This window comes from Brassica napus, chromosome A4 (assembly GCF_020379485.1).
Source record: "Brassica napus cultivar Da-Ae chromosome A4, Da-Ae, whole genome shotgun sequence".
NCBI lineage: Eukaryota > Viridiplantae > Streptophyta > Magnoliopsida > Brassicales > Brassicaceae > Brassica > Brassica napus.
This window is the reverse complement of record NC_063437.1, coordinates 818,425-833,705: the sequence shown is the minus strand read 5'-3', so window position 1 is coordinate 833,705 and position 15,281 is coordinate 818,425. Positions and strand designations below refer to the sequence as shown.

At 37.9% G+C, this 15,281-nt stretch overlaps 1 protein-coding gene across 1 annotated transcript; it reads right to left on the bottom strand.

The window, feature by feature from the left end:
• Positions 1 to 1,936: 1,936 nt before the first annotated feature.
• On the bottom strand, positions 1,937 to 14,583 carry LOC106447771 (BEACH domain-containing protein C1-like). Its single transcript, XM_048778301.1, has 29 exons — positions 12,729 to 14,583; positions 11,824 to 12,608; positions 11,105 to 11,740; positions 10,898 to 11,032; positions 10,714 to 10,818; positions 10,496 to 10,609; positions 10,194 to 10,270; positions 10,000 to 10,081; positions 9,597 to 9,923; positions 8,942 to 9,525; positions 8,575 to 8,659; positions 8,310 to 8,504; positions 7,671 to 8,228; positions 7,453 to 7,596; positions 6,959 to 7,366; positions 6,754 to 6,881; positions 6,504 to 6,573; positions 6,330 to 6,413; positions 6,201 to 6,257; positions 6,066 to 6,134; positions 5,907 to 5,993; positions 5,700 to 5,816; positions 5,469 to 5,621; positions 5,220 to 5,398; positions 4,637 to 4,733; positions 4,433 to 4,546; positions 4,023 to 4,365; positions 2,738 to 3,456; positions 1,937 to 2,493 (listed from the first exon to the last, which is right to left on the bottom strand). Exons 1-29 carry the CDS (start codon positions 14,443 to 14,445, stop codon positions 2,206 to 2,208), a joined length of 8,457 nt encoding a protein of 2,818 aa, XP_048634258.1. The 5' UTR covers positions 14,446 to 14,583; the 3' UTR covers positions 1,937 to 2,205.
• Positions 14,584 to 15,281: the final 698 nt, after the last annotated feature.

Here is a 15,281-nt window from a genome sequence, read left to right as displayed (position 1 = left end):
TTATAAAAATTTATAATCATGTGATATGAATAGAGGAAAAAAACGTATTGATGAGGCTAAAGACTAGGACCACTAAAAATTCTTACTCATTTCTTGTGTTGATATTTTCTTGAGATGAAACCAAAAAAAAATATTAAAGAATATGATGAAGAAGCTAATACTACTAAAGACTAAATGGCAAATTGGAGTAACAAGTCAACATCTAGAATTATTAGCATGCTTCAAAATGATCAAAGCTGTTATTATTCTATGCCTATATTCTCTACTATTTATAGCTATTCTTAGAGTTAGCTTTGTCTACCACAAACAAAGAGATGATGGGTACCATGCATCAAACATAAGCTAAAGTTTGTAAAAGCATGAAGCAAGTATCATAAATGGCAAAATATTTACCATAGAATGTGGGTGATTTCTGTAGCTGGTACTGCTTACAATGATGAGTTTTATTTAACTTGGGACGTAAAAATTGTGTCGGTTGTGTGGGAATAGTAACATTATCCATAAAAGTTGTTAGTTTATAGTTATATTGATTAGACTAATCAACGTATGTGTTTCTAATGTACTTATCCCATGTAACCATCTAGTTTGTAAGTATCATACCAAGAACTTTTGGCTCACCTAATAAAGTTGTAAGCTAATCCAAGCGTTGTAGTAATAAAAATGGTAGCAACTAACTGATTTTATCATTTACACAACACTCCGAAACAAACATGTGAAAGCTAATCCAAGCGTTGTAATTGATTTTATCTAGTAATAAAAATGGTAGCAACTAATGAAGACCATCTTTTGTTGAATAAGCATCTACTTTTGTTTGGTGACAAAAACTTACATCTGAGTTGGTGAAGATTATCAACTGTCTATCTTTAGTGGAAACTAAGAGGTTTGTTATATGTTCAGAGCTATAGTTGTTATATTCTGCACTGAGTGTTGTCTTCTTCATCCCCATGTATAACACCGATCAATTGTTGTGTCTTGTGTCTTGTGATATATATTATCCCAGTTGTTATGTTCATATAATAAACTGACAGATAAAAGGATATCTCCAACATAGATAACTTTTATCAATAGCTCAATAACCAACAAGCCACAATATACAAAAAATACTTAAGATGAAAATAGCCATTAAACTAATATACATTCTTATTAGCTAGGACGATATCTTCCCATACATTTAAAGGAACATTGCTTGGATCCAAAACGTTGGAAGACCATCTTTTGTTGACAACGTTGGTGGCATGTGGAGCATATCGGTCGAGTCATCCGATTGTTGGGTAGAATATCAATCTTGCTAGGACCGGACGAATATGAACGAAAGCTTGAGTGCATGTCTTTTCCAAGTAAACATTCAATAACACAACATTCATCACACGTATAGAACCGTTGGCTTGTCTTTATTTTCCTCTCACATATCTCGCACCAATTATGATTGGCCGCACTTGCCTCTTGATCTCCATAAAAAAGAGTAAGGATGTGTTCATCATGCTTATACCTCACCTTTTCAGGTACACTAGCACATTCGAAACACAAAGAAAAGTTGCATTCAATGCAGTTGAACGTATCAAATCTTTATTATTCATAGTCATTAGTTTCTATATATAAGTTAATCATATTAGATAATTCCGTAGTTTTTATTTAAGAAAATAATACATGTTTTTTATATTTTGGGTTAATATAATGTTCACTCGTAATTCAATTTGAACCAATATTTTTTTCAATTGATTATTAAGCTGCCACGTAAGCTAAATTGTCATTCTAATTAAATGACATCTAAGTAAGATCTCTTTTTAGTTAGTACAAACTCAAGGTTACAACTTTTTAAATGATCCTAAATTAATATACAGGGGATTCAAGACATCTAATAACTTTATTGGTCTTGTTGTAACTCGATGCAGTTTTTCTTATATTACCCCCTATACTGAAGACAGCTAACAAGTATAGTTTTCAACTTTTCTATATTATCCCTTAAATATGTTCATCGACTAATTTTAAATTCATAAAAGTCGTAATACTAATCAACATACATATGTTTCTACGGTACTTATCCCACGTAATCATCTAGTTTGTAAGTACCATACCAGTATACTGTTATTGTTAATCATAAGTTAATAATACATACGAAGAAAACATGTGAAAACCTGACTATACATAGTAAAGTTCCGTGAGTTTGCCGTTAATTTTACCGAAAGGTTTTGATTGAATACAATGTTATTCCGATCCAAGTTTCACTGTCTGATCCACCACCTTCGAGTTCAATTTGAAGCAATTTGATTCTGATTCATAAGCAAATCTTACTAGTAAGAAAATGGTAGCAACTAATGAAGAAGCTGAAGTAAAATGCTCAAAATGTAAACATGGTAACAAAAAACTTACAGATGGGCTGGTGAAGATGATCAACTGTTTATCTTCAGTGGAAACTAAGAGGTTAGTATTGTCTATGTTCAGAGCCATAGCTGTTATATTTTGCCCTTTACCAAGCTTCATCACATGGAATACCTACACAAGAAGAAGAGTTACTTGTTTGTTAGTCAAAGTTCTCTTTCAACAACATCAAGAGCCATCTATGGTCTTGAATAATATAGTAATACGGTCCTGAGCATAGCCAAGTAAAACATAGCATTAGACCTAAACTTTTCCGAGTTAATATATTACATATCCCACATTCTTTAAAAAAATTCTTACTAAAACTCTTACTAAATTGTTTAAGGTTCCAAAATCTCAAGGCCGGTCCTGATAATACCTTGAGAGTGTATAAGTTGAGGAAGCATATTGAAGGAGATGGAACGTCCAGTATGTTAATCGCATTGTCTCCGCTTGATGAATCTTCTTCGCCAGTGTAGGACAACGAGTTTACACCAACCACAACATTTTGGCCATCCATGGACAGTTCCATGCAACTTATAGTACAAGAGGAAGGAAGTTTGGCTTTAGAGATGAGAACACCATTGATGGTGAACGAGCTGATAGTACTTTCTGATCTACTCCAAACCACTATAACTCCACCAGAAGAGATGCAGAGAGCATTGGCCTTCACGCCAACAAGCCGTCTAATTAGTCGACCTTTCCTTATGGAATGCACCAGAACATCCCTTGACGCAGAGGAAGAAACAACGATTCCGTGATCTGAGCTGACACAGCAACATGTTACTTCTCTTAAGTGGCCATGTAGCACTTGTATAGGCCCTTCAATGCGACGCTTCTTGGCTTTGTTAGCCAAGGTGTTGCTTGCGGAGGAAGGTGTCTCTGAAATTTTTGTCTGTTGGGACTCACTTGTCTGAGAAGTGAGTCCCTTGTGAAACCTCCACATCAAAAGAGTTGTATCTCTTGAACCTGTGACAAGGAAGTTGCTGTCTGGAGACAAAGCCAGACATGTTACAGGAGCACAGTGGCTAAAAGCTGTTTCCAGTGTTTTGGCTCCATCAGATGAGACTAGCTTGATGCTATTATCCACATGTCCACCTAAGTAACATATAAAATTTTAAAGAGTAAATCTCCAAAATAACACATTTTAAAAGTTTATTCCAAAATTAGCATTCAGTAATAAAAATCACAAAATCTACTCATTTGACAAAAACAATGCTCCATATGTTTCATATTAGATGATGTTTTAAAACATATATTAAGAAATTTATTTTTTTCTTAAAAGTAACATTAAAATTTAGTTTATTTAATTATAAATTTAAATATCAAAAATGTAATTGGGTACACAATTTTTGGTAAAGATAAAGTTACCTAAATATGTGAAACCATCATCTATTGTGAAAAACAAAAATCACCTAAAACATCATGTATATTGAAAAAGATGGAGTATCAAATTACTCTAATTCCTAAACCTTTATCTTACTTCAACCCTAAATAATAAACCGTAAACCCTAATCATTAAATCCTAAACTAAAATATAAACAATTTTTATTTTTTAATAAATGTTATGTTTGAAAATTTTCTTCTTGTGTATTAATTTTGTCACAAAATTGTGCTATTTGAGGTATTTCTATTAATCATCAAACCTTTAAAATCATGCTTACCAGTGATAATCTCTCCGTCGCTTGTAATAGCAGTCACCGAAGAACTTCTGATTCCTGATGACCCATAAGCCTGTGCTTGTGGATACTCAGAATCACCTTTGAACATGCGTATCAACGTTACACCAGTTGAAGCCTCCTTAGCGTGATGAAAGATGAAAGGTGTACTCTGACCATCGGGAGTGTTTGGTTGCCACTTGTGCTGTGCAATATGTGCTGCAGGACCATTCATGTCAACGACCACAACGTTATCAGAAGATGCCTTGATGGCTGCTGCTGGTAAGTTGCAGTGTTCTGGTGCTGTAACTGGATACGGTTTTATCTCCTTTGGGTTCCTAAAGATTGTCTGAACAATAAAGTGTTTGTCAGATTCATCTCTTGTAACTCAGAACCACATAACATAACCATGTTACCTGCATGTGAAGGACATCTTTAAGAGGCATTCTTTTGATGTGAGGCACAGTCAATAGCTGGGAAGGTGTTTGCCCTAGGTAAGCTATCTTGTCCTGAGTACTTCGCTGTTGTACCTTCAAGAAGTATCCAACAGGCAAGTCAAGGAGACAGAGTAGTACCAAAATAAGAGCAACTTCATATTAGTGCAACAAAAGATAACTTACAGGATCCTTTATCTTATCAATATCAACTGTTCCCTCGTATGTAGTGTAGAAGAAAACATTATTTGACGTTATAGCTTCCTTACCACGTTGCTTGTACCTAAAATGAATAAGTTGATAACAATAAAAAGCAAGACTAATATATCTAACACCTAAACTTTGTTTACAGTTGTTTTCAATGTTCAAGATATAGTTATGCGGTAATTAAATGCTTTATAGAGGACTAGTTTACACGGTAACTAAATGCTCGTTGAGGACTATCTGACTATGCGTATTATTTGGAGTATAGGTGTTAACAAATTATTAATTTATTTTATGTATATTTTACATTTATATAAGATATAAGATATTTTAGTGTTTGGATTTATAAAATTATTGTGATGAATTATCCAAATTAGATATACAAAACAAAACAAAAAAGACAAATTTATGGATTTGTCTTAAACTTATTGTTTAATTTAACAGATTTACACTAATTGAGATCAAATTTGAACATTATTGATATTATAGCTTCCTTACCACGCTGCTTATAAGTTGAGAAGTGTAAAAAGCAATCAAAATTTTCTAGCACAAGGAGGAAACTTACCCAAAAATGAGATCAATCCATTCATGCAAGTGTGCAGAGACATGCTCACTCTCAAGAGCCATTCGTTGCTTGTGTACAAAGTCAACAGGGGTTTTAGCCCAAGGAGGAAGGTTTACAGTACCAAGCTTTGTATGATTCTCGTTGGTCAACACCTCAGGAAGGTAAAATAACTCTGGAACCTACAAAACAAAGTGAGGTGTCATGAACATATGGCAACACCTCTTTCACTTGCAAAGAAGTAAACCTTACCAGCTCCTTTACATTCTCCATATCTTGTAGAACTCCTTTCCATGTGGCTGCAATGTCTGAAAACATTCGGTCTGCACGATCGAACTTTCCACTGTGCAGTTGTATTGAGAGTACTGTTGTAAAAGGTTCAACTCTAGCTAAATAATGTAACACCTACCACATGAGATAAACAACAAGATAAACCAATTGCATGGACCATCTAAACAATGTATCATACAACAGATAACCTACTGCTCCAGCACTCGAGTAATGTGAACCATAATGGAACTTGGGGATTACTGGATCTTCAAAGTTTGTATATTGTTCTTGAAACTTTTTAAGCCGCTCTGGGTTCAATGCACCAATAGGCTGAACATAATCAGACCCACATTAATTTTTTTTAAAAGCTTAATGGACCATTACATACAGGCATAGAGCCAAAACTATAAGTAGTACCACCTTAGAAAGATCTCTAAAGCTAGATGGATTTGAAAGGTCCAGGACTTGTGATGTATAGTCAGACAGAATCCATGGGAAAACAGGATACTGCAAAGGAAGAAGATTATATCAAAAAGCTTCACATAAGTTAAAGCATTCTCACTTCAACAAGATTTTTACCTGAGTGATATCATTATAACTACGCCCAGCCAACGTGTTGAGCTGCATTAAGTACTCAAAGTTGCTGATCTGCAAGTTATCCAATATAAAGGTTTACTCCAGATGTTATTAAAGGGGGAAAATGAAATAGCATACCTCCCATCTAGACCATCGTTCCATTAACTGAGTTCTTCTCAAAAGCTGTTCTGGCCTCTACAAAGGAAACGAATTATGTAAGTTTTACAGCACATAGAGAACACTTAAGGTGGACAAAAACACACAAACCTGAGCTGTCAGGTAAATATTGTTTAAATGAGGAGGCCTTGCTTGAACTATAGTTCTATATGCATTAGTTTTTCCCTCAGTGTTCTATGTGTTCATCAGAGTTCAGAAAAATACTTTCGTTAGAGAAGGTAAGAAGATAAATATAATGAAACAGAGAGAGAGTTCTTGAGATACCCCAAAATCAAATAAAAAGTTTGAGCGATCGACCATGAATAGTTCCAAAGCACTCTTTCTCAGTTGATATCTGTATAGTCAAGTAGTATATAATCTTTTTTTGGAGCACAGTAGTAGTACATAGTCTTCTTTGCTTTTTAACATGAAAATTTCATAATAGCCATTTTTATCATCTAAAGGCTCTAAACACATAATAAAATAGAGTAAATAGTGAGCTAGGTAGAGACAAGCACTGATGATGAAACTTTACCTTCGGGTATAAATCTGATGAAGAGAAGACATCAACCAACTACGATCTCTTTCTTGGTCTCCTGACTTACCATCTACATCTTGGCATTCACTGATGTCAACAAGAAAATTTATTCTCCTTGTTGTAATCTGAAAAAGGCAGAAGACAACCATCAGACATACAAGGAAACAGGAGACAAAATGGTATGTTACTTGAGCATATATACCTGAAAGGTTCCTTTCACAACCCTTAATGGTCTAACCATAGAAGAGGAAACTTCAAGAACAATCCTTTCATCAAGTTCCTTGAGAACCACTTCTCTAGAATTCTGAACCACATCTTGGTCGCTCAATGGTCGAGGATCACTGATTCCACTTGACAGTTCTATTGCATCCTCAAGTGAGCCAGACATCCTCTCTTCATTTTTCCCTTCGTGTTCAAGATCATTTGCATCTTTATATTCATCATCTTCATACATTATCTCCTTTGGTATTTCTTCAACAGCAAGAAAAGGTGCATCTAATGCAGAATCCAAGTTTATTTCTGCCTCAGGATGATCACTACCAGTGTAGTTCCTTCTTAAACACTGTCTCATCCTTAAAGAACTTTCCATAGAATCCAATTTCCAATAAACCTGCATATATAATGGTGTTATTATTATACATCACTGAGAAGCTCCTCAACATGTTTCATATTAAGACCAGAGACATTGTGGCTTACGTGTTTGGGACTGCATAAATGGTCTCCAAAGGGTCCAAAGAAGCATCTCATCTCTACTAAGTAACGTACTAGTTTGCGCCATCCACGTACTCCCATGCATAAGCGGTTTCTCACTATATTATCATCTCGTTTACGCCTATCAATCTAGCGAGTAGTTGAATGTGGATTAGAATGAATAGTGAGAAGACAACAAAGTGTGACAAGGGAAGAGATCTAACCTCAGATCTCTGCATGTTACGTGCTAAAGCAAAGCTTGCAACAAGCACAGCAATAAACTTGTAAGACAAGGCATTAAAGTCTTTTCCATAAACTGATTTTGTATCAACTGGCTGAAGACATTCCATCCATGCCACTCCCATAGCTTCAGAGATGTTCCATCTTTGCAAACGCTCCATGTCACTTATAGTCCTCCTCTGACCAGATGTGGCCATTGCAACAGCACTTAGACCTCTCCCAGTACCAATCTTGGCACTCCTTTCAAGATCACGTGCAGCAGCCAGAGCAGCCGCTTTTGCAGCAGCCTTACCTCTTGGTGTACCTGGTGTGTCATCTTTGGGAGCCTGCAAGGGCTTCTGGAAGCTGGAGAAGCTCTGAAGTTTAGCACTCTTACGCTCAAGCAGTGAAGTGTCTCGCCTAAGAGATGGAGGTGCTGGTGGTGCTGGAGGTGGAGGCGCTTCCCAACCAGCTGCACCTGCGGCTATCATGGCCAGTGCCATTGCAGAAGGAGGGGAGGCAAAAGCAGCTGCCCACTCCGGAGATATCATAGAAAGAGCCGCCTAGGATACAAAGAAACAACAACACAGTTCAGTAACACACAATAAACATGAAACAAATCTTATGGTAATAGATAATAAAACCTCAATGGGGAGTGCATCAGCAGCTAAAGCACGGTCATCAACAACAAGAGGATTCAAACCATCAGCAGTGGAAAGTTCATGAATGCCAGCCAAAAGAGGTCGCCACCTTCTGAGAATTGCAACAAATGGTGGTAATATAGCCTCTAGATACTGCTTACGTAGTGGCCTTTTGTCTCTGCTCACAGCATGCCATACCTGGAACAGACTTGGTATCAAAGTGAGAATCAAATCCACACAAAAGAATGTGAAAATGTGGAGAACTAACCTCAGAATATAGAACACATGTAGTAACCAATACTCTCTGCCTCTTTGAATCAGATATTGGCATGTTTAGAACAGGAGATAGCACACTGAAGATCAAAAGACAAGACACTTTAACTTCTCTAGATAAATTATATATAGACTAATAGCAAGCAATAGAAGATGACAAATACTTTCTTCGTATCAAATAAGATATTGTTTAATTACTAAAATTGTATTTTATTTATTGTTTCTTTGAAGAAAAATTAATTAGGGACAAAAAGATAAATTAACTTAAAAATCGCATTGAAATCACAAAAAAACACTTATTTTGTACCAAAAATTTTATTCTACAACAACAGTTAGTTTGAAATGGAGGGAGAATGTTTTACCTCCACAATAATGCTGATGGTGAGATATGAGAACTTATAACTAATGGTCCACCAGAAGAACCATCTTCAGAACTCAAGTTTTTCATTAAAAGACTATCTTCACCATGGTCTTCTTCCCTCAAAGACAAGAGCACCATTCTAAGCATGCATAAGAAAGGCTGATCACTATCCAGCAACTGGTAGAGAGCTGACACCCCTCCCATCCCAGTGCCAGATCCTCCACCAATTCCTAACCCACCTCCAAGTCCAGACTCATCAAGCAGCAAAGCTTGAAGCATTGATACTGATTTTTTAACCAAGGGAAGTTCAATCCATTTTCCATGAGCATCTTTCTGTAAAGAACCTTTCCAAGACTCCCAGCCACTTCCACCACCACCAAAACAATTTGTTTTAGGAGGTAGTCCAACACCATACCACAGTCTACTCCTGTACTTCCAACCCTCAGCTAAGTCCATTGTGCAGCTACCATATGAAACAAAGGCGCATGAAACAGATTCATAAGGCTCAGCTGCTGCTGCTGCAGCAAGACGCTCCATTACTGCTGTAGATATCTGGCCACTTGCATCAGCCATTGAAGCAAGTATCTGAAGAAAAAGGTAAAAGTAAAGTGAGCATCCTTAACAGTATGATGGTTGCAAAGTAAATATCCACTTACATCTAGATGGACCCCTCCTGAATCACTGGACACTGAAGCACGGCTGCTAGAAACCTCTGATGATTCTCCTACAGTTGTCAATGTGTGTGGACGGTTGTTAATGGGATAAACAAGAGAGAGAGGGGAAGGAGAAACATCAACTGCGTTTGCAGTGCAGTTCTGTTTGCTTTGTAGTCGTAAATGATCTTCCACAAGCATCAAAATCACAATTGTGTTTTCGACGAGAAACACTGAAAACTGAGCAGCGTTTTCTACTCCAGCCTTTGCTTCTTTTGGTGCTAGACTCTCTGCTGCGACACCAGCAGATGCTTCAGCGATAACTTGAGTCTGGTGAGGGGGAAAGAACAATGTATAGGTTAAGCTATAGCAGTAACAAGAGAGGTGAAAACACACAAGAAGTTACCTGAGCTTGTAATTCTGTGGCAGCAAAGTCTAGCAATCTACCAAAAAGCCTTCTTTTGAAAATTGGCAGTGATTCCTCACGCCTGCAAAAGTTAAGAGGAGAAAAAGTGTAAACACAATTGAACAGAACACATGTATCTCTCAAAGTACATAAGAAGAAGCAAAAATGCATAACAATGTGGTGTATGAAACTACCTAATGCGTTTCTCTCCAGTGCTAGACCCACCAACAATAGAGAGCCACTCTGCACAATGAGTTGTAGCCTCAATATCCTGTAAAAAGAATTAGAAACAATTAAGCCTGAAAAAATGTGAAAATGATATAATCTGGTTAGAGGCGGTCATAGACATAGCGGTCATAAACAAAATCTTAGTGGTTAATATATAGTTTAGGTCCCCAAATGATTAAGAAAAATATGTACTTAGTAATTGTTTCAAGCCCCATGAATTTTAAGGCCGCCCCTGAATCTGGTAGAGAGCTGAAACAAATAAATTTACCTTCCAGCCATCCTTTTGGCGCATTGAATGTTCCAACATTATGATCAAGAAGTTATGAATTAGATTTTCCACCTCAGCAGAGCCAGGTGAAGCAGATTGTTTACCTGCATCTCTCTGTATGTGTACACAAAATAGTCAGCATATAAAGAGACCTTGCTGGTACATGCTTCAATCAATCATGGAGGGAAACTTTAAAAGTGTTAAGGTTGGATTCATACCTCGTAGTTTGAGATCAAAGTCTCCAAGATCCACTCAGGCCACTCTTCCATTTTTGTCAGACTGCTTCTGTTTTCAGGATGGCTACAAGCCAAAAATAGAAGATCCTGACATAGAAAGAGTTCGTTCAGAAAGAGACAAAACTAACTTCACAACAGTGTCTTTAGCTATGACATTGATATATACCTGAAGTGCTCTCTTTTGTAGAGCCTTAGATGCAAATGGCAGAGAACGCAGGAGGATTAACAGAAGCTGAGGGTGTTCAAAGCGATGACCTGAATCATAAATGTTCACCCCATCCTCAGTTGATGAAGCATTGATCTGCAAGCAAATGATCATCACAGGTTAGCCAAATGACAGCATGGCCAAACCAGACCAAACATGACTACATACCGAGGTCCCAAGCAAAGTTGTGTAGACATTCTCAGTCATCAGCCTATTTGGAGCTGCTTGAAATGCTTTCAACAGAGAAAACAGAAGCAATGATACTTTATCATCAAACATTGTTCCACCACTTTCATGAAACCCATGACCCATAAGGTTACTCATGATATCAGACTTGGAACCAAGAGAAAATTTCAAGTGCCCTTTTGATACCAATGCACCAATCAATCTAATGATCCCAACCACAACTCGATCACTATCATCAACACTGTTTCTTGTATTGTTCCTTGTGTTGTTACTACATGGAGTTTCAGAAACAGACGATGTTCTGTCAGCATTCATTGAGTTGGAGATGGTAACTGAGTCACTATCATGAGCATGAGTGTCTTGTGGAACTGAATCCAACTGCTTTACCAAACCAGACTCATTGTTCTGAGTCTGTTCACTATGATCAGTTGTCATTCTTGTTCCATCCTTAGACACAGATTCTACAATGTTGCCGTCACCCATTTTAGCTTCTCTCTGCAGAAGAACAAGAAGTGTTTCTATCCCACTTGATGTTATAAATACCTCTGCAAATGTCTGCGCCTTTGCTGCATTTGGCTGTACAACCAACCTGAACATGAGATGCAATACCCTTGCCACCTAGAACAGATGTAACAACTAAACAATATTAAAATATCTGAGAAGGGACGTATGTTTGATAGTTAATTAATGTAACATGTTACCTGATTTGGCTGTGGACTATCAACTATGAACCCAAGTAATCTATGAACATCAGCAGAAGCAAAGGAAGAAGATGCTGCTCCCATTAGAAGCTCAATAATCACCAAAAGCTCATCAACCAAGGCATTAACTTCACCCATTGGACGCACATCCCCATCTAGAGAAAAAGTGTTGACAGAGTCTTTCTCTTGAACCATCCAGTAACATCTTCTACATCCATCAAGAAGTATTTGAATAGCATCAGCATTCCTCATAGCTTCTGCTTCAGTGAAGACCATATCTTGAAGAGATGACAAGAGCTTCTTCTGAAGTCTGTAATGGCACACACTCCATATCTTCAGGTCCAATAGTAGTGTCCGGAAGAGCTGCACTTTGAGTGCATGGTTGATCTTTTGAGATTGACAAACAGAGACAATGGAAGCAACTAGCTCCTCATCTTCTACTCTATCATGATTGAGATCAAGAGAAGAGAGTGAGTGAAGAAGATAACCAAGGATGGTGGCTAGAATCTCAGGGCCTCGAGTACGAGACAGCTCTTCATTGTTACAAGGATGTTGGATAGCAACTGAGATGATTCTAAAGATAGGTGAAGCAAGAGAGTATGTAGTCAAAGACAATGGGAGATTACTAGAAGATGGCTCAAGAGTATCTTTACACACATTGCTAACTGTTAGAGGAAGCAAAGACATTGGTCCTCCATAAGCTAAGGCCCAGAAAGACTCCACTGCCTTCATTCTTGTTGCAACATTGACTTGTCCAATCACTTCAGCTGGTCGTCTTAAAGTACCTTAACCAAAAAAATAAACAGATATTTTTCAATACTATATAACACTAAGTGTTTTTTCCGTGTCCATGCACAGATATAAATATTTTAGTATAGACTATAAATCGAACCAAGAGGATATACCTGCTGCTCCAGGTAGAGAAGCATCTGGACAGAACCGTCCACTAAGTAGACATGGGTGGTAAAGCAAGTAAATGTACACTCCAAGCTCTGAATCCAAAAGACAGCTTTCCTCTGCCGCATTACGGACATGGTCATTTGTAGCTAACCATGGAAGACCAGCCCCATTGCCAAAACAAGGCAAAACATCACCACCTCTTGATGCCAATCTTGTCATTCTTTCAGGACCAATGGATTCTTTAAATATATAAACTGGTCCCATCTCAGCAAACAAAGCACACTGACGCCGACGACGGTCAGCAGATGCAGGAGGAGGAGGGTTTGATCCAATGCAACAAGAAGAAAGTGGTTTGGATATACGAGGAAACTCAAAAGGAAGAGTCTCATACAAGGAACCGTCTATATACAGACGCAGCTCACTCTCTGAGTTCCCTAAAAGTCCTTGGTTACATGTATGCTCAAGGCCAATGAAGTACCAACACTGAGGCTTAAAAGCATGAGTGAAATGAAGTGAAGCTTTGTTTCCTTTACCACTACTACTCTCAACTACTAAAAACTGTGCATAGAAGTACACTTCGATTCCTTGGTTATTATCAGGAGTCAAGAAGCTGAACAGACCTGTACCTTCACCAGCATGTACATTAGCAGCCGATGTCTTGCCTGATTTGGCGGCTAAAGCGGCAGCAATGGCGGCTGCTGCGGTTGAAGCGTTTAGAGTATCAGCAAATGACTCAATATAAATCCAAGTTGCAAATGCATAGCCGTTAGTAAAAGGCCAACGCGTTTCTCCTGGACCAAGTAGCCCTGAGCTTTCACCAACGAACTCAAAGCTACATGAAGGTCCTCTTGATTCGTTCCCACTCATTGCCTTCTCCAAAGCATCCATTAAAGGACTTGACCACACTGTTTGAAGAGATGTCTTAATAACATGAAGCCATCTATGCAAGTCTTCAACACTAAGCGAATGTCCAGCTAAGTGTTGAACACAGTGCAACAAAGGTGTTGCATTCCATTTCATGTCACCGTCCTTGGCAAGTATCTCCTCTACTGATCTCAAGAGAACACTTAACAGCCCCGCCATCGAACACATAGCTCTGTTCCTCGTGCAAGAACGTAAGATAGCAAGCAAGCCACGCACCATGCGTGTCCTAGGAGACATGAAGACAACACTATCACCCAAACAAGGAAGGTTAGGGATAAGCTCTCCAGATACAACGGCGGCACGAGAGTTCAGCATCACGCTAGGTGGGTTGCTATCTTCATCCTCTTCAAAGCTCTCAACTCCACCCATGGTAGCTAAAAGAGAATCAATAACAAGGAAAGCAATAGTCTCAGCATCATCATCTGCAGACCCAAAACTTTCAACACCAGTGACAATGTTCTTTAGCTTGTCTAAGCTTTCAGGCTTGCCCATGATGGCCGAATCAACTAGATGGAGCAACTCTGGAGAAACGTTTTGCATTGTATCCTTTGGTTTGGGTCTATGTGGGGACTGAACCAGAGGATCTAGACTCGTTGATGAAAGAGACGTTTCCTCTTTTAGCGAAACTTGTTCGAAGTTGTCATCGTCAAGGACTGCGTCAACTAAACTAATCCCTTGTAGATCTTCATCATCAGCATGTTCATCAGGAATCAAACTAGGGTTTCCTTTATCAGATGCATTTATTATATTCTCAACATCAGAAACTTTGGAGAGTTTCTTTTCTTCGTCTTCTTCCATTTTAAAGAGCTTATAGAGAACCTACGGAAACAGGTATCTCACTTACCACCTGTTTAACACCAAATAATGGAAAATAAGCACTAACGTGGGAAACACGGAAGCTGAAATGAATATAATATGTAAATAAAAATATTAGGGCACACATGACAGAACAAAACTCCATCCTGTTGATATTTTCGCTTCCGACAACAAGAAATCTACAGAACATTCAGACACGAGATCTGTCTTAGACATGTGAAGGAACTGAGAGTAGATACGCACGGTTTCGGTGATAATGGTAGGAGAAAATGTCCAAGCAAACAAAAAAATGAATGGGAAGCAACTGAGATTATCCGGCTCACATTTCTTGTAAAATCTGATCTAACCGGCGATTGGAAGGAGCAGCAACGATCGGAGAAAGGTGAGCGCGAGAAAGAGGGAGTGATGTTTGATTTAGCAATTTCGCACCCATTAAGAAAGTTACGATGGTAAATTTCCTTCTTCCTCCTGTCTCTGCTCTTGACCAGTCAAATGAGTGGTTAAATTGGAATTTAAAACGACACAATCTCATTCAGATTTTATATATTTTCGCGTCGGGTTCCTTTAATAATTCTTCGGGTATGGATATATTTTATAATTTCATCATAAATTCATTTTTGATCTAAATTTATTCGAGTTCGGTTAATAATACTTCGGATTAGTATATCTTTACGGGTTGATCAACATAAACGAAATTGAGTATTTGAGATAATTTTTTAGGTTTTGAATACCTTTTTGGATACTCTCAAGTCTTGTTGATCTTTACGACTTTTTCGGATTTTCTGATTATTTCGGATACTTTTTCGGGTTCGAATCGT

Excerpts from the sequence above, each read along its gene's own strand:
- LOC106447771 (XM_048778301.1), bottom strand. The coding sequence starts at position 14,445 with ATGGAAGAAGACGAAGAAAAGAAACTCTCCAAAGTTTCTGATGTTGAG. Across the intron at positions 9,924-9,999 it reads CCACAGAATTACAAGCTCAG|ACTCAAGTTATCGCTGAAGC; the intron begins GTAACTTCTTGT and ends CCCCCTCACCAG. Across the intron at positions 2,494-2,737 it reads TCAACTTATACACTCTCAAG|GTATTCCATGTGATGAAGCT; the intron begins GTATTATCAGGA and ends CTTCTTGTGTAG.